Here is a 26332-nt window from a genome sequence, read left to right on the forward strand (position 1 = left end):
TCTATTGCGTCTAGTACTAGATTTAGCATCAGTGTATTTATATTTTACATTTGCATTTAGATTATTCTTAATTCAAAAAGTACATCTACCACTAATGTTTTTGATTATTAATTATATTTAACTAATAATAATTATTCTCTTTTGGGTCTGACAGGATCAAACGGTTCATGAAAAACATGTTTCCTCAGAGTCTGTACAGCTGTTCATCCTACCTACTTGCAGGTATGGGAAAGAAGTCTGACTAAAATGAGCTACAGCTCCATCTGTTGGCCAGATAACATCACTGCAAAGTCTGGACTCAATCCCCAACTTCTACTACAGAGATATAATATACTAAATGCTGCTTCCTTATTCACAAGAGGTTGTCACAGTGGGTAGCTTTACATGTTTAATTTAGCAGGGTTTTTTTTTTTTTTTTTTTGCTGGATGCACTTCCTAATGCAACCCCAAAGGGATTTGTTTCTCCTCCCGGGATCATATAGTGAAACATCATTAGCAAGTGAAGATTAAATTAACAGAATAAGCAGAACAAGCCAACCAATCATCTAGCTGGTCCAGCCAGCAGCCCACAGCCAGGCTCCACCATCAGCTAGCTGGTCCAGCCAGCAGCCCACAGCCAGGCTCCACCATCAGCTAGCTGGTCCAGCCAGCAGCCCACAACCAGGCTCCACCATCAGCCCACAACCAGGCTCCACCATCACCTAGCAGGCCACAACCAGGCTCTACCACAGGTCTACCAGGTCTATCCGTCAGTCAGCATGTTATCCTCGGTAGTCTTTTTTCCTTTATTGCTTTTATTGACAGCTTTTTGTCTACATGAGGTGCAGAAACAGTCTGTGGAGCAAGAGAAACCATACTTCTTACTCCTCTCAAAGGGAACAAGGTGGGATTTTACATCTTTTAGAAGCTGTGATCATCAGCAGAGATCTCATTTCAACTGATTTAACTGATTTATTTATTCCAATATGTGTAAAAACAAAATTTTTTATTGTTCTTCTGCTTCTTTTATCTGGAAATGTGCAACCTAATCCCGGTCCAGATTGCAAATGCTTAAGTACTCCTTGTGATTTTAAAACTCGAACAGGTCTTGGTATCACTCACTGAAATGTCAGAAGTCTTCTTCCCAAACTTGATTTTGTGAAAATTTGGATGAGAGAGTTAGATACCGATATTCTCATATTATTAGAAACCTGGCTTACAAAATTGATTACTGACAAAGGCATAACGGGCTATAATCTTTTCCGTTGCGACCGCCCCAGAAAGGATGGCAGTGTTGCAATTTATGTAAAAAGCAAATTCCATGTTACTGTCGATTCATCGGTATCTGTTCGTAAACAGTTTGAACTTCTTGCCCTCAAGCTCCAACTTTTCAAGGGCTATTTTATTACCATTGTGGGTTGTTATAGACCCCCCTCGGCTAGTAGTAGATATTTTTACCAGCTTTGTTAAGTATATAGCACTATTATCCGATGTGTGCAAGGACACCGAGCTGCAGGAATGGATCAATGAGATATTTACACACGGCGTCTTAGGAAACAAACTCTCTGGTAAATAATAAATACCCTTAATTATATTTGTCACATAAAGCCTAGGTTATAATGAAAAATATAGTGACTGACAGTGAGCGTTCTGTTAACAGGGTTTCCGGCATCCTGTAATACTGTTGAGGAGGTGATCAAGTTTATCACCATGGTGATCTTCACAGTGTCAGTTCAACATGCTGCACTCAATAATGGACAGGTATGACAGCACGCTATGTAATTATGTTTGATCAAGTACAGTGAGTCTTTGCATCTCCATTAAGGAATTGATTCAACTGCCTTTTGGCCACAGAGAAGTGTCTCTATTCTATTCCATGTTTCCCTGGTTTGCATTTTTGTAAAGGATACATACTGCAGCAGATCCAGAGAAACACCTCATAATTTAACAAGAAATTTAGGAGCATTTGGCTGAGTCAAGTCATTCCAAGTTACTGCACCCAGTTCTTTGGATCATTGTCCCATCATGCTGCGATAAGCTGAGTTATCAGATTTTATGCAAACATGTGAATGTTGTCAAATTCTGACATTCTGAAACCAACTACATTTTCCAGATATTCAACTTTCACCTAATGTTATCATAAGGTGAAGCAAAAATCAAAAAACACACATTATGGCACGCAAAATCTTGGACCACATTTATCATTTATATAACTATATAAAACATTTAGTAAAATCTTCTTTGTCAGTTATTCTCTCCGACTATAATTCCCTTTGCTTTATGTATCAGAAAAACATAATAGAAGAATAATAGAATTTGCTGTAGCTCTGAAGATATTGGTGGATAATGTTTAACATGAGAACAGATATCTACCCTTATTTACATAGATACAATAGCTATGTCCTTTGTTTGAAAAATAAAGCAAGTCATTTATAAAAACTTGTTTCATTCTAGTTTGACTACAGCTCCTGGATGCCCTATGGCTCAGGCTTGCTTCACAAACCTGCTCCAACCACAAAGGGGCAGTCAAGCATGACGACATTATTGGAGACTCTTCCAAATATTGGGGAGACAGTAAAGTTTGCAGGAATGCTTTGGGTACTTTCCCACAAGTATACAGATGTGGTATGTATCTTTTTTGCTTTTCATGCTTTATTTATATTCCTTTAAAAAAAAAGAGTATCACAAATAAAATATTTTTAGTCTGACTAACTAACTTTGCTTCTGCAGGTTCTGTTGGGTCAGTACCCTGAAGAACGATTCGATGAACCTACCCCGAAACAAATGATTAAAGAGTTTCAAGCAGAGCTGTCCTACCTCAGTGAAGAAATTACAGCAAGAAATTCTCGGCTTGAAGTACCCTACACATATCTGAACCCGACTGAAATAGAGAACAGTGTAACCATTTAGTCAACAATACATGGTATCCTGCTTTCTTTGTCTATAATTCTGGTACATATAGTACCAAGTGAGGTGACGCTGGCAGCTTCTCAGGTTTTATATGTTAGTTGTATCATGATAAATAGGCATGTTCATTTTTTGTATCTACTGTGTATTACATAGATTAAGAGATTAGTTTGGGGACATTGGGGGACTTTTTTTTTTTTACAATAAAATGATAAAATGGTTTTTAATTTGTTAGAATTTCATGCTTTTTAAAGAATATACATACAATTAAAATAGTTTGTTCCTATACGCCTAAAAGTAGCATGCACATCTGAGACTATCACTCCTTTTTTTTTGGTTGTAGGAGGCACATGATTGACACATAGTGTGTGCATAGCTAATGTTACCAAGGATATGTAAAGGTTAGTTCTTCTTTTACAATGCTGAAGATTTAGACTGTGAGCCAATGTAAGGTTTATAGCACAGTTGTCTAAAATAAAAAGCACTGGTAATTACCAAAATCATTTTTTATGTTTCTGTAATGGTTAGTGCAGCAGTATGCACGGGCTGCATTGTAAGTATTGTTATCCATTAATTTTCAAATTTACTGTTTTATAAAAAAAGAAGAAGAAATAGTAAAGCTCATTATTTTTTAATTAAGATACCAAATTTTATTATTTACTTGCATTCCTGAACAGAAAAAAATATATGTTTGGTTCAAGTCCAACGTGTTGGCTAAAATTTGGGTATAAAAATGTGAACTCACTTTATTTCCCTAATAACAATATAATTCTTAATTTTAAACAACTTTTTGGGAAATTTCTAAAATATTTATTTTGTGTTTTCATGACAGATGGCCTAACAAATATGTTAAGCAATGTACAATATACATTTTTTTCACTTTCTTTTGAAAGGAGGAAATTTATTCATGACAGAACGGTGGGAACAATCACTCTTTGTGTAAAGCTGTATGTTTTAATTTTCATCTTGCTGTGACATTAAATACCAATAAAGAAATACTAATGAGGCGCAGCAAATTCAAGCATTAAAAATCTCTTTGCATCTCTGATTTCTTTTTCTGTAGTTTCCACAATGCAATCATGGGTAAATAAAAGCTAAAGGTGACAACAGCTCGCACACATTACGCATGTGAGCTGTTGTCACTAGACCACATATACAGTACATCACTTTATGTGGAACAGAAAGGGGAGTGGACAATTTCAGCCGAACATTCAGACAGTGATTCTCAAAATAAATCTTGGAAAATAAACTTTTATATGTAAATGTTATTCTTTGTAAATAAGGACTGTGACTTTAAAGCCTGTAGATTTTTAAGATGTTAATCATTATCTGACTTTTATCACGAATCAGATTATTTTCCTGGTGATGCCTGAGGGAGGTGGATATCTTGGAAGAGAAGAAAAACACACCCGAAACAAACATCTTGCCTGACCAGTACTGTTTTCCAGTAATGAGAAACAGATTTTATGTTCCAATACCAAACTTACATTTAAACTTTGACAACACTTTCAAGTTAAATCATCTGAACTCGTGTTAAATAAGTCACGGTTATCTATTGTACACTGTATCATACATTTGTTTAATATCATTTTAGGAATTGTAGGAATGGCTGTCACTATGTGTACTTTGATTTTTTTTCCCCTATATTTTAACTTGACTTTGTAGATATTAACATACATACATACAGACACACACACACACACACACACATATATATATATATATATATATATATATATATATATATATATCCCTCATATATAAAAAATAAAAAAAAAACACCCAGCACGCCCCTGCGGGCGGTTTATCCTTCAAGCTCGGGTCCTCTACCAGAGGCCTGGGAGCTTGAGGGTCCTGCATAGTATCTTAGCTGTTCCCGGGACTGCGCTCTTCTGGACAGAGATCTCCGATGTTGTTCCTGGGATCTGCTGGAGCAACTCGCCTAGCTTGGGAGTCACCGCACCTAGTGCTCCGATTACCACGGGGACCACCGTTACCTTCACCCTCCACATCCTCTCGAGCTCTTCTCTGAGCCCTTGGTGTTTCTCCAGTTTCTCGTGTTCCTTCTTCCTGATATAAAATCCCAAATGGGATCAAGAGGTGCACAGAACGTCGTGGCGGGAACGTGTCATGTGTCAAAGATTAGGAAGAGGGGCAGTTCAGGGTGTGGTAATGCACGGTTACTGCTTTTTAGATGACTTCCAACAGGACTGTAAATACAGAGGTGTAATAGAAGTTGGTACCATTGGAAATCTGCATTATAAATGGGTTGGGGTTTTATTCAGAAGCATCAGTACAATATCTTTCAATATATTTTCTATTACAGCTGCATCAACAGCCTTCTGAGCAGAACCACATCTTTCTGCCCAGTGACTCAGAGGCAGAATGGCTGCTAGCCAAGCTGTTTATTAAAAGTGCAGATCTATTGGAACATCAAGCAGTCTATCACCTCATGAGCACTCACTATCTGGCAGAGGTCTTTGCTATTGCTACTTTCCGCACCTTCCCTGAGATCCATCCTCTCTACAAGGTGAAATTTGGTGAGATACACTATAAAACCCTTCTATAGTGATGTTTCTATATTACTTAAATCATTTTATATCATATAGAGGACTTTATTCTGATCTTTATTCAAATTTTTACTTTGATAATTACCTTCTATGTGTACAGCTACTGATCCCACACTTCCGGTACACCCTGCACATCAATATATTTAGAAATTTCAACTAACACCTATCTGATTACCAACAAAGTTCACTTGGATATGAGGGGATAAAAGAGCTCATGAGATGCAGTCTCGCTTCCTGCAGCTCCCTCTGCCTGACAGAGAACATCACTGCATGAAGACTGCAGTCGATCCCCAACTTCTATTACACCTCAGCATTAAGTTAAGAGTATGAAAACTGCTACAGTATGAACTTTTTTTTCAATCATTATATATTTAACAACAACCAACACGTTCTCACTCCCAACTCATCAAACGTGTGACGCATGGTCAGGCTCCCTCTGCTTCACTTATGGACGCGCAGGGTACCCCCCTCGCGTCGGGAATTGACGTGAAGGGTCCTCCGATTGAAGAGATTGCTGCGGAAGTGCCTGTTGTCGGTATATTGTACTGACAATATAGTGGCTGATGCACTCTCACGCAGCTCGCAATAGGGTGTTGTTGTTGTTGTTGTTGTTGTTGTTTTGGTAGGGCTTCAATGTAAGGGGGGGGGGGGGGGGAATGTTACGTTCTGTGAGGCTGTGGGAGTGTGTGGGTGGGGTGTTTGCCCACTCTCCCCGCCTCCACCCCTCTTGCCACTCCTACCCCTCTCTGTCTCTCTCACTCTCCTCTCTCCCCAGGACACAGCTGCTGCTGATTAGCCTCGTTTGCCACCTGACTCCAGTCAGCAATCATCCTCTGAGGCTATTTAAACTGGGGATGAGCTGTGAGCAGGGTGGCTTTTTCCTCGGTGGCTCTACGCGTTTCTGTGCTAGATTTTGGACAGACAGCCTCTTTCTGACCAGTGAGCAGACGGGCTTGTGGGCTCTGAGAGTGTCTCCCCGTGGTGGGGAGTAGGGTAGGAAGTGTGGGAAGTGCCTCCTTTTTTATTGTGTTTGTTTGGTAGTCTTCCTGCTGCGAGCGTTTTCTTTGTTTCTTTGGCGTTGTTGGTAAGACGGCGTTGCCGGCCCTTTAAGTTAATGTTAATGTCGTTTGTAATCCACCTGTACCATTTCGTAATAAAGTTCTATTAATACAGAACAACTCTGTCTGTTTTCCTTTTCATTCTGATTCCGGACTCATTTGTTACTGGTCCCCTCACTCACATGCCTAGACCCCTTCGGGGGGAACGTAACAAAGTGGGGGCTCGTCCGGGATATGAATGGAAGGAACAGCGATTGAGTTTTAGTGAGTTGTTTGCCGGTGGCCTGGTTAGTTGTGTTGTATCTGCTGCGCTCTCTCTCCAGTTAGCGAAAGGGGAGTGTCTAGCTGAGCGTAAGCTCCTCCTTCAGGCACTCGTTTTTTATTTTTCCTTTATTATTTTCGGAGTAATCCTGGGTGGGGATTAGTTCCCTGTCGGGGGTAGGCTTGTCGGTGCTTTGTGCACTTGATGCTTAGCCTTTAAAGTTGCCTCGAGCCTGGTACACTCCAGAAGCTAACTAGGCTAAGATTTTAGTAGGCAGGTCTGGGGAGAGGGTCGGCGGTATTTTTATTTATTGGTTAACCTGTGGCCACACTTTTCCCGCCTGTTTCTCATTTGTGTATTGGAGGTGGTGTTTCTTTGTTGTTATTGTTAGCCTCAGGTAGTTTTTGTTTTAGAGTCAATGGCTACCTTTGATATTGCAGTGTTTAAGGGTGAGCGTGGTGCAGCGTCTCAGCCCGTTCCGCAGGCGCCAGCTCAAGCTGTAGGTCCATTGGTGTCGACACCTGTTGATCAGGGGCTGCCTGAGGACAAACCCATGACAGTGCCTCGCTTCGAACCCCTCTCCATTGAATCAAGTGAAGGCTCGAAGCTGGATGCTAAGCTCCGTGTACGCCTGGCTCGTCTCCAGTTAGAAAAGGAGGATCGTGAGAGGGAGTTCCAGCTAAAGAAAGAGCTGGAGCTTAGGCGTTTAGACGCAGAGCTTGCTAGAGCCAGGGAGGTCGAGTTGAGGAAGGTGGAGGTGGAGGCAGACAGCTGTGAGGTTGCGACAGCTGGAACTCCGGCAGGTTTCCCTTCCTCCGACTGCCTCCATTCGTCAGGCCGACACCTCGTTTGACGTAGGGAAAAACAGTCGTCTGGTTCCGATGTTCCGTGACATTGAGGTCGACAGCTACTTCGAGTCGTTTGAACAAATAGCCACGGCCTTGCACTGGCCACGGGATTCGTGGGCCATTTTGCTCCAATGTATGCTGGATGAGGGCAAACTCATCAGCGAGTGTTGCAGCATGCTGTAATGAGGAAACCTTCTGTTCACTGAGGTATACTGCAATCTGCTCGGAGATGCAGTTCTTAAATTCCTCCACCAGCATTAATTCACGCATTGACGCCAGGTCAGTAGCTTCGCTGGACACACACCACCGATCAAAAAGCACACTTTTCTTCCTTGCAAAATCTCGGTAGGATTGACCCTGTCCCCTTTTTAATCCCCGGAAATGCTGCCTGTAAGCTTCTGGGACTAGCTCGTAAGCTAGCAGGATGGCACTTTTCAGCTTGTCATAATTCAGACTGTCCTGAGCTGACAATGAGGAACAAACTTTTTGAGCCTTACCCGCCAGCTTCACTGATGGACGCGCAGGGTACCCTCCTCGCGTCGGGAATTGACGTGACTGGTCCTCCGATTGAAGAGATTGCCTGTTGTCGGTATATTTAGACATTTTCCAAATCACATTGTAGTGACGTATACAGAACACAATAAATTGTATAATGTAAACAACTACCTGAAAAACAGGTAGAACGATGCTTTTGTATCGTTTATTGCATTTATGGAGGGAGTGGTTTATGCTGGGTAATGGCACAGCTAGCTACTGGGTGACTTTATTCACCCGCTTCGGCTGTTATCAGTCCATACAATGGGCGTTATTAGCACAAATCAGTCCCATAGATATGGGCCATCTCCTGCTAGATTGTTCAGAAGGTTGTTCTCATCCATCCAGATGGAGGATCACTAACAGGAGCGTGGAAGACTCCAGAACCCACTCTGGCTGGAATCCGGTGGATATGCAGTGTGTACAGGTAAGACCATTTAAACGGACAGCATTTATAGAATGACTATTAAAAGCCAGCGAGTGTCAGTAATGTTAATGTGGTTATCTTAGTAATACACCGAGTGCTAATATAACAGCTTTAAGATGCATTTGTAGATGTTATTACGTGTTTTACCGTCTTTATGGTGCTAGCTTAAAGTTACGGTGTAAACGTTAGCTTATATTGGAGGAAAGCTGTTACTGTTTAAACGATGTTAGCACAGAAATATTAGCTTCTGTCATGACTGATGAAGTTACTAGTTAATAAAGTTTCCAGTAAAGTGTTTAATCGCAGCCACAGATTGACAGCAAATATCTCGATTAGCTTCAGTGCATCTATAATAAATATGTGCAAGTTTCAGTGCTTCGTTTAAACTGTATGATACTTATACTGACCCAGGGTCAGTGTAAAATACAATCCTAGCTGTGTGAACAAAGCCTGGCTCCTTTAGTCCTGCATGACAAACCTCAGGATGCAGGTTATTATTACTCTTTCCTGCTGGCACACCTGTCACACCTGAGAGTCAGCTAGAAACTTACAGTGACGTGGACATCATGCAAAGACTGCCAGACTCTGTAATACTGCAAATGATCAGTGACTCAGGTTATCACTAAACTTTAAACGGTACCTCTGTGTCTCTAGGATTGAGTCAGGCTGCATTGACTGTGGGACTTTAATGTGTTAAAAGCAGGTTGAAGACGGCTCAGAAACATTTGAAGATTAAAATTTAGCATTATGGCTGCTGGTGGTTTGTAAAGCCTCTACTCAGCTGTATTTTTGTTACTAATTTATGTTTGTTGTTGTTTAACACAGATTTCAGAAGAGCAAATATGCTTAATAGTTTAACTAGATTTCATTTGTCAGTGTGGGACTGCTGAGTCACCTGAAGAACTCATTTCATTCATTCTCCACATGATGTTCATTTACAGAAATGTTTCACAGGAACTGATTTCTCCCAAAGGTTGAACTAGTGTGTTTCCATAGATTACCTCTGTATGAATGTACTTCTTAAATGAAGGCAAGTGTTTGTCCTTTTTTGTTCCTCAGGTACAGTACGTGATATCAAGGGCAGGCGGTCAACACTGGGGGTAGACAAGAAGCAGACTTACTTCCAAGAGGGAGCTGCAGTGAGGTCAGAGGTCAGAATCTGAAACCGCTCAGGTTTATATTTTAGAGGTTATAAAAAATCAAAATGTATTTATAAAGAAACCTTTAAATAATAGTCATAATTATGATTATTATAAGAAATATCAAACATTTAAGTGGATTTTCTGTTACACATATTGTGTTAGCCCTGCAATAAACTGGCAGCCTGTCTTTGTCCTGTATCAGCTGGGATAGGCTTCGTCCTCCCGCAACCCTGAATTGGATACATTGTATTCCAATTATGTAATCTGATCATTTACAAACTCAAGGTATCTAATCAAAATGTAAGTAATAATTATAAAATGGGAAAGCAGAAATAAGTGTGACATAAATGTAAATGTGTGAGCTGACATAGAGGACAGCTACATGTAGTCTGAAAAACCTTTGTTATCAAGTTTTCAGGTATATCAGCACGAGACATTCTTACATAGAAGAGACATTAAAGTCTCTAACTCAGTGAAGCATTATTGGTCCCGTCTGTTTGGATAAATATAGTAAGTTGATGTATGTCCATTTATTGACACATTTTCTTAAGTGCTTATCCAGCTCAGGATCACAGTGGAGCTGCAGCTGGATATGTTCACTAAATAAACCTTACAAAAGTTAACAATAAACCTGCATCCATGTACGTTGTTGTCCACAGGATGAGAAAATCAAACTGGAAGACTGTGGAACATGTTAATAAATGTTTGTGTGTTTATGCCTGTGTCTTTCACAGGAGGCGCTGGAAGGTTTCCCTAATAGTTCCTGGTGAATCAAAGCAGAACCATAAAGGTTGCTGGACTGCATGATGGCCTTACCCCTGAGCAGTCATCCTGTTAAAGGAGGAACCAGTTAGAAGCTGTTTTCAAAGTAGCTGAGCAGATTTCATCTCAAGTAAGCAATTAACTGTTTGTTCATCTGTTCTGCCACTTAAAGAGCATTTAAGGACATCTTTTGAGTGTCCAGTTGAATTAATTCTACTGGCTCTCATGGTCATTTGTTATTATAGACATATTTTTCATGTTCATCCAGCTATTTAGTAAATTCTATCTATTTAGTAATATCTGTCAGCTATAAAATGTAATATAAATATAAAAATATCTAAATATCTCCTGCCCTTTATGTTTTAATGATGTAAGTCTGTTTACATTAGCATTCCTCACATATCAATGAGATGCTGTACAGTACAATCCTACTGTCACAGCAGAGGGATAACGATGGCTATTCAACATCGTTACACGACACATTCGAGCTGCATGATGCAGACAAAGTGACTAAATCATCTTTTTTGTGGTTTATTGTCTTCAAACCAGCAGACTAAGTAAGTAAAACTTTATTTATATAGCACCTTTCAAGATAAAAATCACAAAGTGCTTCACAGAAGCTAAAACCTAAAAATAAAAATCAACTAAAAGCAAGTTTAAAAAGATGGGTTTTTAGCTGTTTTTTAAAAGCGACCACTGAGTCCACAGATCTCAGGCTCAAAGGGAGAGTTCCACAATCTGGGGGCCACAGTTCCAAAAGCTTTGTCGCCTTTTGTTTTCAGCCTCGTGTGCTGGACAGCAAGCAAGCCCTGGTCACATGACCTCAGGGACCTGCTGGGAATGTATGGATGCAAAAGTTCACTTATATATGTTGGTGCTTGTCCATGCAGGGCCCTGAAAGTCAAGGTCAAAACCTTAAACTGGATCCTGAATTTAACGGGGAGCCAGTGCAGCTGAATCAGCAGGGGTGTGACATGGGAAAACTTGGAGGACTTGGTCAGAAGCTTTGCAGCAGCATTCTGAACAACTTGCAGACGATCCAAAGAGGCTTTACATAAACAAGTAAACAAAGAATTGCAGTAGTCCAGACGAGATGAAACAAATGCATGAATGACAATTTCTAATTCGGAGCGCGATACAATGGGACTCAGCTTAGCAATGTTTCTCAAATGATAAAAACAGGAGCGAACCAAAGATTTTACATGGGCATCCAAAGTCAGAGCTGAGTCAATACTAACACCAAGGCTCCTGATAGACTGTTTTGCAAATGTAGCAAGTGGACCCAAAGCCGATTGCAGAAGATGTCAGAGAAGAACTTCAGGCCGTGGACTGAAAAGGTATTTTTTTCTTGTTATCAAAAGACATTTGGAGTGGCAGCTTCTACAACTGGTTGTGCTAAAGTAAAGCTTACAGTCTAAGAAATCACAGTGTTGATATTCAGCACAAAGAGAAAAGCTCACTTGTTTGAATTTATTTACAATCATAGTTTTATAAATTCTGACTGTAAACAGATTTTACAGCTTTGATATTGTTTGACACTCGATATCAGGTGATAGGGTTTAATTTAAAGGTTTCTGTGTCCCAATGAGCCATTTACACTGATCAGTGTCAGTTTAACTGTAACACATTCATTATTTAGATTCAACAAAGAAATAACTGAATGTAAAAAATGGCAGCCCTCAGGCAGGTTTATAGAGATACATGCATGCACTATGAAATTTATGTATCCCAGATAATTGTTATTCATCTAGTCATGGCAGACCTACCTCTTCCTCCCAAGTTAACTGCAACCCAAAAGAACTAGTGGGGCTATTTACACACTCACAACCAGTGTGGGGTAAAAAGAGCCACCAAAAAGCTGTCAGCCACAGATGTGCTATAAGAGTTAGAAAGTTTCTCCATAAGTAGAGTTTCTAAGTCTAACAGAGGACAGGTACTCCTGCCCAAATAACATGATATAACCCCACATACAGCCCAGCCATAAAGTGAACCAAGTCATTTAGTTAAAGACAGCATGGGACCAAATGCATGTAACCAGCCTGCACCAACCTGACATTTCTTCCTCCTGAATTAAATGAATGAATGGATGAAAGTTAAATGACTACAAACCTAAAGCCACTAGTTCCCACACTGGAGCTCCCTGACACTGTGTGTTAACTGTATTTAGCTTGTATCAACAGTTATAACAGGCTAAGCCACCTGAGCCACTGCATTGAATTTGTTCCTGTCTTAATGATTTCAGCTGACTGGTTTCAGCTCAGATGTTCTGCTTTTTCCTTTCAGTAGATCAAAGCAGCTCATGCTCCTTCTGCTTCCAATTTAGAAGAAGAAGAAGGCGAAGGCTTCAGCGAAGTGGCGTTCATGGTCTCAGTGAACAGTCACGGTCACACACTGCATGTGGTTTTAAAAGCAACATGTCTGTTCACCACAACAATGGAGATGTGTAATATTGTTGCAGCTACGGTTTGTTTTTGAACATCAGTTCTGTTTTCTACTTTGATCACTTAGACCAAAAAAGTGTTTTCAGATTCTTTCTTTTACATCTATAAACCACCTGTTCATTTTTTTATTACAATTAGTTTCACATAAATGTTAGTGTTTCCTTTATGATCTTTTAATGCTTACACTACACTGTACACGTCTACATTAGAGACATTTCGGTTTCCTGTTTCTGTTGACTCAGAGTTGTGAAATGTTCTTTTATTTGATGCACAATATGAAGTTCATAATTTTCTTACAAATAAAACTATAATGACAAACATGAACAGCTGTGCTTATTTCTGAGACAGGAGTTTTTGAATGTGTTGATATTTAGACAGTGTGCATCTGTATGCTGAAACTGTAATGGTGAACCTAAGGTGATGGTCAACAGAAGGCAAATATATATCAATATAAAACAATATTGAAGTAATGTCTTTACCCTCTGCAGCGTGTGCACGCAATCACCTTATTCACTGTAGTAAACATGCACTGCTAGCTCACGTGACTGTCTCCATGGTTACATCGTATATTATTAGCTATGTAAACAGCTTCCAAAGATACCGCCATAGCTCTCTGCAGCTGTAACACTTAAACACTTTGCAAATCATTTCACGTTTTTGATAGTTATGAAGACAGAATATGTTTTTAAGGTCATGCTAGGCGGTTGCTATGGTGGTTGCTGTGGACTCGGGTGGACCGCGTCCGATTCCTGTTATTAGCTGTCCGCCGTAGGAAGGCTGCGTTCCATTTACAAGTAGTGACAATCTGCCGCAACTCGAGCTCAAACCCCGCTTTGTTCTTTAATTATAGGCCTTTTATAGCCGTTCATGACACACACATAAAGCACTTTGCCTCACCATGAGAATGCAAGTTTACCTAACCTTAAAGTATCTGATATAGGATAGAAAAATGAAGCAACCAGAGATTTAATGATGAAGACTCTGGGTTCTGTAGTTCACGTTTTACAGTCCTGAATGACTCTTTGCATATGATTTATTGAAGAGGAGTTTAGAATGCACTTTACATTTAGACTGTTGCTGTTTCATTTTTTACATTGTTGCAGTGTTATGTCATGAATAAGGTTCACCTGCTGGGGGTTTGATGGATCAGCTGGACAATACAGTCAAAGACAGACTTCATTCATCATATGCAAGAATCCTAGTTGGATTTTTGTTGTCACTCATGTTTTTGAACCAAATATTGAAAACAATTTTGACAGACTGGATACCTGGTCAGGGTCTACATTACCTTGTACTCAAGCATCCCAGGACAGAGCCCTGCCCCACCATGAGCCTGGGTGGATACGTGGTTATTAATATAAAAGGACCAATACTGAATATGAATATTTCATGAAAACTGAATTATAATACAAATTAGTAATAAGGGTTTCTCTGCGCCCTTCTCTACACCATACTCAAAGAGCTGCAGGCAGAGAGGGTGACAGGCGAGGATGGCACTGAAGAGAAGATGCTCGGTTTCTGGAGTCTCCTGGTCCTGTCAGTATTAGTAGGATGCATCTGCTGTGTCTTCTTGTGGATGCTCACCTACCTTGACTCGTTCCAGCCTGGTATGGATTTCCCAACACTGCGGACAGTGGCCCACGTCAGAGATGTTTAATATTGATTACATATGTCTGAATTCCTAACCCTAACCCTAGCTCAACAGACCACAATGCCCTGGACTGTCAGTATTATTACATGCTGTGAACATAAGTACCTTTGATCACAGTTTATGTTGTAAAAGACAAGGAATATTGGAAAGAAAGATCAACATTGTGATATTATTTCTTCCAAACTGACCAGAAACATGCTTGTCAGACTCTCACAGCAAAGGATGAGACTCACTGTGCATGACAGCTCGGGCCAATGATGCCCGTTGTTTGTCAGTTGTTTAGTGCTTCTGTACAGTTAGGGTCACCGTCTCTATTTCAGAATAATTAATATGCAGAAAACACTAAAAGTTGATTGTCTTCCAATATTCTAGCATAATTAAAAAACTTTGACTTTGTAAGTACATAATATTAGTCCTAATGCCAGTATGATTCTTCATAACTCCTGCTTTGAAATACTGAACTTTAAAATTTACCTGATGAAAGATAATTTACAGTGGCACTCTGTCAGGATCATTCTGACTGTAAGATCACTGTATTAATCTGAATCCTTCTGAAATGTGCTGTGAATGAATGCTGATGCAACTCACTGTGGGAAAACTGTTAATAAAATGAATCTGTGACACATGCAACACATTCACAGAGGAAGAGGACACAAAGGGAGGACACGCAGAGGCTGTGTTGAAGTCAGAAATCCAAATCTTTATTAAAAAACAGGCGGCGGTTACAAACAGGAAGACAAGCAGTCCATCAAACAGTCTACAGGGTCAAACATACAGAGAATTCAAACAGCAGTAAAAAAAATAACTGGACAGTGAAAAACTTAAAGCAATGTGTGACGCAATAAAAGGAAGCAGCACAGTATATTCACTGAATTGTCATCAATTACAAAAGAGAAAAACGACGATTTCTAAGGATTATTTTCTTAAATGCAGTTAGAGTGTGGCTGGTAAAGATGGAAACATACAGAATGTAAATTGTGTGAGTTTGGTGAACTTTGTTAGTAACAAATGAGGTAAAAAAAAAAAAAAAACAACCCCAAAACAGACAAAACACAGAAAGAGGCTCTCAGTATTCATTAATAATTAGAAAGAAACATTCTGGTCGTGGATTTTTACAGTCTTAGTTCCGCTCGCTGTCATCATTATAATCATCATGATCAATGGCGAGGTCCTGAGGTGGGTGGGGCTGTCTCTGGTGATGTCACCATGAAGGAACAGCATCTGGCACGTGTTGGTGAAACATCTCAGTACACTGGTGTAGTTTCCTCTCCAGCTGTTTGACATGTGACACTTGAACATTAAGGGGAAGAAGAAGAAACAGTGTTAGGTCAGGTGACCACATGGTTTCTAAAGTAACTGACAGGAAGTAACCAGGCCGTTAGAAATGGATGGCATGTGTTTAGAGTTACTGGAGTTGGGTAACTCTACTTACCAAAAGCAGAAGCACACAGATGAAGGATCAGATGCTGAATGTTGCAGGAACATGCTCATGTGTGGTGGTCATTCAGTGCTGCTCCGGCAGGTTAGACAGTCCAAGACTGATATGCTGCCCATCTGAGAGTTTGAAAACACACATGCAAAGATTTATTTTGTATTACAGTCAAAGTTGGATGTTCATTTTTGTCCTTTAAAAATGTTTGTGTATTTGAAAGCACTAACATTTAAGGATGACATGGATTGTCTCCTTTAAAGGGGAGACAAGTGTATCCACTGATCCACGTCACTTTACCTGGATGATGACTCCTCTCCCCCTCACTCAGAAACACTCCTAATATAACCAAGCAAATAAATAATATTGAAGATTTACTTACATCATTACAAAAACATCAAAAACATCTCCCTTTGATTCTATTGCTTCATTCCTGCTGAACATCAGGCAACAAATATCTCAATAAATCACAGTAAAATGTAAAGCACATGTTTTCTCTGCTTTGTCTAACCTCTGCAGAGCCTCTGTCAAGAAAAACATAACTGTAAGCATAAAACAAATATACATTCATAACACGTCACTGGACAAACCTTGGTCAGTTGATTTCCTCTGTGCAGTGCAGACGAACATCAGTCAGCAAGTGACTCTGCTGGTTCTTCTGAGGAAACACCACCGTCTCTCCACACCGTCACCATCTGTGAGCACAAACTGCCACTCTGCTCTGCAAGCATGTAGGAAATCACATATCACACACACAGGGGTGAAGAAACATCAGAGCTCAACTTTGGATACTTTAGATCTAAACAGATCAAAGCAGCTCTTAGTTTCAGTTAGTGATGGCCCGCTTGAAGCTGACGCTCCGGAGCGTGTGTCGAAAAAAACAACACACTGGTTCAGAAGCACTGTGTCGAGGCTTGCTTCGTTTGGCAAAAGTCACGTGACCAGTGACGTCCGAAGCTTCATTACGCACGTAACTGCTTCGGTACCTGATTCAAACGGATATAAGGAAGTGAATCATCCACGGGATTCGTGGAGTGTGTTGATGGTGACAGAGAGCGAAGAGGTGATCATTCCACTGACAGATATGGAGCCAGCGAGGAAGAGAGGACATTCTGGCGTGTGGGAATATTTTGAGTTGATTTTGCTCAATTCATTTTATCTGCCGAAGTGAAACACCTGAAATGTCCAAAATCATGTTTTCATAATGGAAATATCATTACAGCATATGACTTTAGGAACACTTCCATGTGAATTAAAGCTAATGAAGACTACAACAATGTATTTGACACTATACGTACATTACATTGCTACAGTTTAGAAAATCATTTTGTTTATTGTTTTTAGGTGATAGTCTGCAGGACCCAGGAATACCTGCATATCTACCAGCTTGCAGTGTAGTTCCTGCACTCCACAGCCTCTTCTGTTCCATGCAAGTGGATTTTCTCCAGGGCAGGAGAAACTATTTCTAAGAAAAGAAACAGACTCAGCCAGCGCACAGTAACACTAATCCTCTTTTTAAATGTAAATAACAAAAGGGCTACCTGACATAGAGCATGTTTTTACTTTGCAAGTTCTTGATTAGGGGTGGGTTTTGATTATCGCCTTTCTGATTACAATCCATGCTAAATTGAATAAAGTGATATTGATTCATTAAAATCCCGTGTCGATTTGTAAATTAACGTTATTATGCCTGAAACGCCAGCATCTCAGGTTAAACCTCACAACATGTCGTCAAACACCATGCAGCTAAAACAGTAACTGGGAGCAGGTTTACGGATTCTGCATACATAACGTGAACACAGAGTGCGGACCCGACGCGTCAGAATCAGATTTTGGTGTGTCGTCGGGTCCGCGCTGTGTTTGCCTCTTTTTTTTCCCGCTGGCTTCTGCAGCTGCAGGTTTCATAACTCTCTGTTTACATCTCTAATTAAGTCTCACATGTGTCAGCTTTCTTTTAATAGATACGAAATTATGGATATATACTGTTAAATGATCAGAATTGTAATATTTCTGACTGAGGCAAAACTTTCCAGATTCCAATCAAATTGAATCGGATCCTGTATCGAATCAAAAATGATTCTACAAATCAGTGACGATGCAGCCGTACTCAGCTCCCTAAGCATTTTCCCTTTCCAGTTCACAATCAATCCCACCCCTAGGTCAAAAATATGTATAGGACAATTGGCCTCATCTAATATTTTGTATGAACCTGTCCAGCTGTCCAGTGATTAAACGACAAGTAGATGGAGGCAGGACTTCACAGCAGGGGCATACTCCATAATGTGCTGTGCATTCTCATATGTATATTATATATATTGCTCACTTATTGTATTTACCAACATCAAGGAGTTATGAGCAAAGAAAGGCCACACCATAGTGCATGTTTAAATAGGGAAAGTTTATTGATCAAAATGTATTACGCAAATACGCATTACATTTTTTTCAGCCCCCCAATCGAGAAAACAAAACCAATTACATGTTCAAAGCAACGGAACGGTGGCCCAATATCAGAGAGAACTCCACTCTTGAGTGAGCAGTGATAATTGAGCAGTCCGTTTTATTTTGCAGATTCAAGCTGCTCTTCAAAATTTTCACCACCAGATGTCACCGGAGAGGACTGTGTTGAAAAGCTTCGAGTAATGAACCGTTTTTCAATACAAGCTTCAGTGCTTCGGAAAGCTTCATTTGGCCATCACTAGTTTCAGTAATCAGTGAGCAGACAAACAATGATACCATACTGATTCTGTATGAATACAATATTGTCACGGTCCGCTGTGACAGACCGTGTGGAGAGTGCGTGGAGGACTCAGGTGCAGACACAAGTGATACGGGAGTGAACTTAAACCAAAAGCGAGCCTTTTATTGTGGCTGATGAATACAAAAGAAGCAAACAAGAATAAGGGCAGCACAAGAGCAATAACTAAACAGAAACCTAAACTGGGAATAAACTATGGTAAGGCTATGACTTAGAATACAACAGACCGGGCATGGAAACACGGAGGGTGGGAACACAGACGACGCGACACAGACTGTAAGAAACACAGAGACTAAATACACATGAGGGATGATCAGGGTAAGTGGCCACACATGGGAACACAGCTGACACACATGAACTTAACGACAGGACAGAAGGAGTGAAACTGAATACACTGACAGTGAATGCAGGCCTTCAAAGTAAAACAGGAAACATGGAGATTAGACATGAGACATGAACCGGGGAGACGTAGTACAGGGGGAGGTGACAGACGCGACAGCATGAACTTGACAATACAAGACACACAGACATAAACACACGAAGGGCAAGGGAGGCTTGATACAAGGGTAACATAATTACAAAAGGACTGGACTACCTTAAAGAACCTAAACAAACAATAAACATCAAAATAGGTTAAGCACAAAACACTGGGTCGCACGACCCAGGACCATGACACAATATGGTATTTTCAATACAGGTGTCAAATTAATTTATTAAAACTAATACAGATATATGTATATTTTTTTGATAAATTAGTTTGCTAAATTATAAGAATATATATATATATATTTTTCATTTAACAATTGCAACTGAAAGAAATTAAATATTGAACAAAAATATATTGTCACATTCTGAGCATGCTCAGCACGCTGACAGACTTGAAGTTGCTACAGATTTTAAGAAGTGATAATTATAGGGAAGAAACTTCTCTTTTTCATCCGTTTAATCAAACATTTGATGCCTCAGCTGTCTCAGTCTATAGCGTTCTGCAACTACAACTAACCTGAAGCTTGGATTTGGCTGCAGGTGCCCCTGTACATCCTTCTCAGCAGCACACATGTGGGTACCATTTAATCCCACTTCTTCCTGAGCTTTGCTTCATCACAAGACCAAAGGTGGCATCCCGTGTCACAGTCTTATCATCATCCAGAAGAAACATTTGAAGAAACATCATGGAGAAGAAACATTTACACGCCTCCTGGTTTTGTTTTCTGATCCTGCGAAAAGACTGAGGACAACAAAGCCCAGAGAACACGAGATACACAATATCCAACATTCAGACTCAACAGCCTCCATAAATGAAGAGCACCAGGTTGGTTCAGTTATAGTAGATATAAGCATACTTCACATTACTGGGTATGAATAATAATGAGGAGGCAAACTTTGAAGATGCAGAGCATAATGTCCCATCATCAGACTGTAAACAAACAGCCACCAGGCTTCTTTGTTGCCAAAATTGATGATTCTCCTATCAGGGATCAGTAGCGTGTATTAACCTGTGGTATAAGCAGCAGTCACTGAAATATTACTCTTTCAGATAAGAAATCTAGGACATAAAAGCCAGGGTGGGAGGGATCTCTGCAAACTGACTTAGCTCTGCAAGTGTGAAGCTCAACAAAAATCTGACTCTCCAGTCACAGACAAACAAAAACTCAAGGTGGGAGATAGAAAACGCTGTCTGGGTCCTGCTGGATGTTGCTGGTCAGGGTCCACACATTAGCAGAGTGCTTCTTGGTCCCACTGACCCATGTGGACAGCGACTGTGGAGAACTGTTCTGGAAAACAGAGAAGAGAATTAAAATAACAAAAAGCCAAACAGGATTTCCACAAAGACTCTCTTGGAATCAGCAATCAAAAAAAGAGCTGTGATCAAGCCATTTATTACTGCGCCAACACACATCAAACATCACGGTTCAGTCATGTCAGCGCTGCCACAGAAGTTGTGCTCCTACTCCTTTATGCATTCCAAGGAAGAGGGAGGAAGTTACAAACTGATCCTACCACACTTCAACTGTTAAGCTGTTTTGTGCCCTTGGCCTTATCAGCACCTGTAAAGGGAGTTGTTTTCTCAAACTGCTGACGCTGAAGTAAGTTCATCTAGTTTTAGAAACTTTCACTGAACAGTAACAGTGTCACAACTAAGCATATGCATAAGCACTTAAATACTTTAAATGAGAATAACAGAAAATTTCTATTAAAAAGGCTAGAGCCTGTCCCAGTAGTCATAGGTAGAGCACATCTGGACAGGTCACCAGTCTGTCAGAGGACTAACACAGAGACAGACATCAGAGTAACAAATCTATTTAAAATTAATGTAAGTTTGCTGCAGCTGTATGTATGAACATGTGTTTCTGTGCTCACAGTCCACCTCTCAGGAACCTGCAGTTCACTTTTAGTCAACTTTAAACAGACCTCACAACAGGCTGATGTGGCTGGATCAGTAGTCTGATTTAAGTACGATACCTTTGGCCAGGGATTAATCTGGTGCATCGCTTCACTGCAGTCTTACGTATTTTCCCCACACCTGAATAAAAAATACTGATATATACAAATAACAGCTTCAGCTGATGCAGCCTGACTCAATCCTAAATGTTCAGCATACACACAGAAACACAGAGGTACCGTTTAAAGTTTAGTGATAACCTGAGTCACTGATCATTTGCAGTATTACAGAGTCTGGCAGTCTTTGCATGATGTCCACGTCACTGTAAGTTTCTAGCTGACTCTCAGGTGTGACAGGTGTGCCAGCAGGAAAGAGTAATAATAACCTGCATCCTGAGGTTTGTCATGCAGGATTAAATTTACAGTGGCTTTGTTCACACAGCTAGGATTGTATTTTACACTGACCCTGGGTCAGTATAAGTATCATACAGTTTAAACGAAGCACTGAAACTTGCACATATTTATTATAGATGCACTGAAGCTAATCGAGATATTTGCTGTCAATCTGTGGCTGCGATTAAACACTTTACTGGAAACTTTATTAACTAGTAACTTCATCAGTCATGACAGAAGCTAATATTTCTGTGCTAACATCGTTTAACCAGCAACAGCTTTACTCCAATATAAGCTAACGTTTACACCGTAACTTTAAGCTAGCACCATAAAGACGGTAAAACACGTAATAACATCTACAAATGCATCTTAAAGCTGTTATATTAGCACTCCGTGTATTACTAAGATAACCACATTAACATTACTGACACTCGCTGGCTTTTAATAGTCATTCTATAAATGCTGTCCGTTTAAATGGTCTTACCTGTACACACTGCATATCCACCGGATTCCAGCCAGAGTGGGTTCTGGTAGTGATGGGACGTTCTGTATCGAGGCTTCGGAGCGTGTGTCGAGTAATGGAGGGGGCGTTTCCGCGAAGCGCGTATCGAGGCTTGCTTCATTTATGGGAGGAGCTGAAAATGATGACGTCCGAAGCCTCGCTGCCCGGCTGTACCACGTGACTGGTTCATGAAGCGGTTCGAACTTTGCCGCAAATAATCATTTTCCATACTGCCAGCATAAATATACACAGTATACTGCCATCACTACACTATAGGTGTTTTACACACTCCTTTTGTTGTTGACATTTACAGGCTGTGTGCAAAATGCCACACTCTTCAAATTCATGCCAGCTATTATTTTTACGTCCAGTAGGTGTCCTGCTAGAGCAAATGAAGCTTCATGAAGCTTCGCGTTGGGGTGAACCAATTGGATGAAAAGCTTCAGTGCTTCATGGGGCTTCATCTGCCCATCACTAGGTTCTGGAGTCTTCCACGCTCCTGTTAGTGATCCTCCATCTGGATGGATGAGAACAACCTTCTGAACAATCTAGCAGGAGATGGCCCATATCTATGGGACTGATTTGTGCTAATAACGCCCATTGTATGGACTGATAACCAGTGTTGGTCAAGTTACTTGAAAAAAGTAATCAGTAACTAATGACTGATTACTCCCCCCAAAAAGTAATCCCGTTACTTTACTGATTACTTATTTTCAAAAGTAATTAATTACTTAGTTACTTAGTTACTTAGTTACTTTTTAAAAACACGATTTACAACCTGAAGAGGTGATAAAGTGATAGATCTTTCAGCCCAATTCTACTTTTTCTACATAATCCATCATACAAAATGTAATCAAATGGAAAAGTCTCTTTTTTTAACTTGTTTTATCAGTTTTAATCTTTTAACTTTATGCATCAAGCAAAACATTTAATTATATGCAACATTCTCTGACTTGAATAAATTAGTTTAACATTTAAACCTATTTTCTACACATTCCAGCACATAAAATAAAATATTTTTTGTGTTTTCACTCACTCTTTCAAACAGATGCAAGTAAAACACAGCAGAAAATAAATAAAGTCAAAGACTCAGCGGTCCTTTTGCTCTATTTTCACCTGTAAAGCAGGAGCAGGGTAGGCGGAGGGTTACCCTGGTGTAGGTGTGCTGCGGTCAGTTGAAGAATCCGCGCGAGTGTCTCTGTGAGTTTCCCATCACGTCGTAGCTACTCGGTGCTTGCTCGGAAGTTTAGGGGTTTTTTTCGCTGTAAAAAGAAGTTTTCTTCCCACGCACGATGGACGCTAATGTTTTTGTCACTTTTTATGGAATCAAACTCAAAGTAAGGTCAGTACTTCCACACTTTAAACGCTGCACGCTCATACTCTCTCCCGCACTCGATATATTATCCATTGTTGATCTGCACACAGCTGCTGTCACCAACGTGGCACTTGCTTACGTCACTGTCATGAGACATTCTCGCAAAAAAAATCACGGTTTTAGTAACGCAGTAACGCAGCGTTCCTACGGGAAAGTAACGGTAATCTAATTACCGATTTTGCAATAGTAATCCCTTACTTTACTCGTTACTTGAAAAAAGTAATCAGATTACAGTAACGCGTTACAAGTAACGCGTTACTGCCCATCTCTGCTGATAACAGCCGAAGCGGGTGAATAAAGTCACCCAGTAGCTAGCTGTGCCATTACCCAGCATACATCACTCCCTCCATAAATGCAATAAACGATACAAAAGCATCGTTCTACCTGTTTTTCAGGTAGTTGTTTACATTATACAATTTATTGTGTTCTGTATACGTCACTACAATGTGATTTGGAAAATGTCTAAATATACCGACAACAGGCAATCTCTTCAATCGGAGGACCCGTCACGTCAATTCCCGACGCGAGGAGGGTACCCTGCGCGTCCATCAGTGAAGCAGAGGGAGCCTGACCATGCCTCACACGTTTGATGAGTTGGGAGTGAGAACGTGTTGTATAAACATGTCAGAGTCTTTACTGAACATGATTATGTCATTTGATACCAGAAAATAGCTGTAATAAATCCATAATATTTTTTTAAAAACATGCTCAACCAAACAGTTGATTTGTCAATTGATGGTAAGAGTAGAAACTTAGCTAATGTTTAGAACTGTTGTTTTAACATATGAAATTGACTATTTACTATTGAATATAAATAATTTAATGATCTATACATGTAAATATGACATGTTTAAATTTTTCCATGACAAATACTGTATGTTACAAAATGTTCTAATGTTTAAAGATTTACTCACTTTCTGTGATTATTTTTTAAAGTACAGTTTTAAATGACACATGGAAATCAAACCAACTATATTTCTACCATTTTATTTTTTTTTAATGGTTATTAGATGGATTGCAAATCCTTTTATGGAGCAAGACAACGCACCTACCTGGCCCTTGTACCTGAAAATTCTCAGGACTCCGATGGTGAACTGAGTGATGATGACCCAATAGAGGATCCAGATTTTCAACCCAATTTTGCAGATGATAGTGATGAAAGCTGCTTTGATGTTTCCCTGGATGAAGATGCTCCTTCAACAAGTAGATCTAATAAACTTTCGCGTAAAATGAGCAAAAAAGGGAAACCTATCCTAAAAACAGTTCCCTTGGATGAAGCAGAGGATACAGTAGACCCATCTTCCAAGACCCCAGCCAAGTCTACAAGATGGTACCTGCCACTCTTTGGTTACATGCTTGATCTGTCCATTGCAAATTCCTGGCTGGTCTACAAGAGGGAATGTGGACAACTAAACCAGAAACCAATCACACTCAAAAGATTCCGCCTGGCAGTTGCGCATAGCTTGAAACAAGTCAACAAGCCAGCATCCAAAGTTGGCCGACCATCATCCAGCTCTCCACCACCACCAAAGAAACGATACACCCCAAGACCCTCACATCCACAGCCAGATGTGCGATATGACTGCTTTGGGCATTGGCCACTTCACTGTGACAAGCGAGGCTGATGCAATTACTGTCCAAAGGGCGTCTCAAGATGGAAATGCCAAAAATGCAATGTTTTCTTGTGCTTGAATGCCAGTCAGGAATGCTTTGCAGTGTACCACCAGAAGATCTAATCATCAAGGGGTATTGGTGAAGTTGCATGAACGGCAAAAGAAAAGAGCCAGAACTGTTTCAGTGTGTTCTCAAATTTTTCAGTGCAAAATGGCAATGGTATATAATATACCACCAGAATTTTCTGGAAAATAAAATAAAAAATGTTAGTGCTGTTCCAACACTACAGTGAAAAGTTTATGTTAACAACAGGTCAAAAGTGAATTTGTATGTTTATGAATTTTCGGTAATTGCAGATCAAATTTTTGATCAAATTTACAATATTTTTGTGTTTCATACATTTTGTGGTTTGTTATTATAACGCCCACTGTTGAAATGGAATCCAACAATGTTTGATGTTTTACTACCACAATAAAGTGGGTCAAACACAAAATTTGGTAGTTATTGTTTTGCAAAATGAGTATAACCTTTACTTTTTTCTACTAGTTATGTCTGTAGAACTTTATGTAGTTGTACCATAGAGAGACATCTCAACCGTTTGGTTAGAGGGTAATATTTAAAAAACTATAAGGTGTGTATAAATTTTTTTTTTGATTGTGATCATTATTGAGCTAAAGGAATAGAAAATATGAACAAATAATTTTTTCATTGTATTTTTCTTGGTGAGGCAGTCAAAGGGCTAAAGTGACATCCCAGGTTGGCTCAAATGGCTGTTGCCACAAAGGCAAAGACTAGTGAGCTTCCTGAATAGCCTGCCACAGGTATGCGTTTATTTATACCTTACTAGGTGTGGCCAATTAGCAACAGCTGAACACATTGAGGAGATTAGGGGCTGCAGAGGGGCGTAACACCACCTCACTCAAAAGGGTTCCTCTAGGACCCCTAAATTTGTTAAGCCAAAGCCAAAACTTGAGCAGTTTATTACCTGGGCCCTGTTTCAGGAAGCCGGTTTGGAAAACTCAGAGTGAAAAACGACACTCACGGTTGAGTAACCCCGAACTGTCCAACTCGGAATATTCGGTTTCAGAAAGGCTGATAACAATTAGTTCAGTCAACGCAGAGTTGCTTTAACCCCAAGTGAAGCGCGCGGACGAGGATACATAAAGCCCTGATAAGCGGAGCACAGATTAAGCGAGTCACCATGGAGACGGAGGGAAAGAAGGCGCGGTCAATGTATTTCACAGCGCTTGAGGCCGAAATTCTGATGGCAGCATATGCCAATAACACGCAAATTCCGCGGA

The 26332-nt window shown here is 40.1% G+C and overlaps 1 protein-coding gene and 2 long non-coding RNA genes across 10 annotated transcripts; 2 read left to right on the forward strand and 1 right to left on the reverse strand.

Moving 5' to 3' along the window:
- Window positions 1-1488: 1488 nt before the first annotated feature.
- On the forward strand, window positions 1489-3906 carry LOC146691888 (hydroperoxide isomerase ALOXE3-like). Its single transcript, XM_085433551.1, has 4 exons — window positions 1489-1547; window positions 1640-1740; window positions 2434-2604; window positions 2710-3906. The coding sequence occupies exons 2-4, from the start codon at window positions 1690-1692 to the stop codon at window positions 2887-2889; spliced, it is 402 nt and encodes a 133-aa protein (XP_085289677.1). The 5' UTR covers window positions 1489-1547; window positions 1640-1689; the 3' UTR covers window positions 2890-3906.
- Window positions 3907-6844: 2938 nt separating this feature from the next.
- On the forward strand, window positions 6845-13254 carry LOC146691889 (uncharacterized). Of its 3 annotated transcripts, XR_014915118.1 has the most exons (4): window positions 6857-8585; window positions 9645-9736; window positions 10462-11826; window positions 12773-13254. It is a non-coding gene; the product is annotated as an uncharacterized LOC146691889 (long non-coding RNA). The 3 variants fall into 3 exon arrangements; XR_014915117.1 differs by having other exon boundaries at window positions 6845-8585; window positions 9645-9729; window positions 10462-13254; XR_014915116.1 differs by having other exon boundaries at window positions 6848-8585; window positions 10462-13254.
- Window positions 13255-15260: 2006 nt separating this feature from the next.
- Window positions 15261-26013, reverse strand: LOC146691890 (uncharacterized). Of its 6 annotated transcripts, none has more exons than XR_014915120.1 (8): window positions 23890-26013; window positions 22521-22559; window positions 22025-22064; window positions 19769-20540; window positions 16601-16731; window positions 16311-16349; window positions 16014-16135; window positions 15261-15871 (listed from the first exon to the last, which is right to left on the reverse strand). It is a non-coding gene; the product is annotated as an uncharacterized LOC146691890 (long non-coding RNA). The 6 variants fall into 6 exon arrangements; XR_014915119.1 differs by having other exon boundaries at window positions 16241-16349; XR_014915121.1 differs by lacking the exon at window positions 16311-16349.
- Window positions 26014-26332: the final 319 nt, after the last annotated feature.

The sequence above is a fragment of the Copadichromis virginalis genome, linkage group LG15 (assembly GCF_057382275.1).
Source record: "Copadichromis virginalis isolate Kocher_CV1m ecotype Utaka linkage group LG15, C_Virginalis_male_GT1.1, whole genome shotgun sequence".
Classification (NCBI taxonomy): Eukaryota; Metazoa; Chordata; class Actinopteri; order Cichliformes; family Cichlidae; genus Copadichromis; species Copadichromis virginalis.

Bases quoted from the DNA above. Each gene is read 5' to 3' on its own strand.
- LOC146691888 (XM_085433551.1), top strand. From the start codon at position 1,690: ATGGTGATCTTCACAGTGTCAGTTCAACATGCTGCACTCAATAATGGA. The intron at 1,741-2,433 runs GTATGACAGCAC...GTTTCATTCTAG, and splicing joins CTGCACTCAATAATGGACAG to TTTGACTACAGCTCCTGGAT. The intron at 2,605-2,709 runs GTATGTATCTTT...TTGCTTCTGCAG, and splicing joins CCCACAAGTATACAGATGTG to GTTCTGTTGGGTCAGTACCC.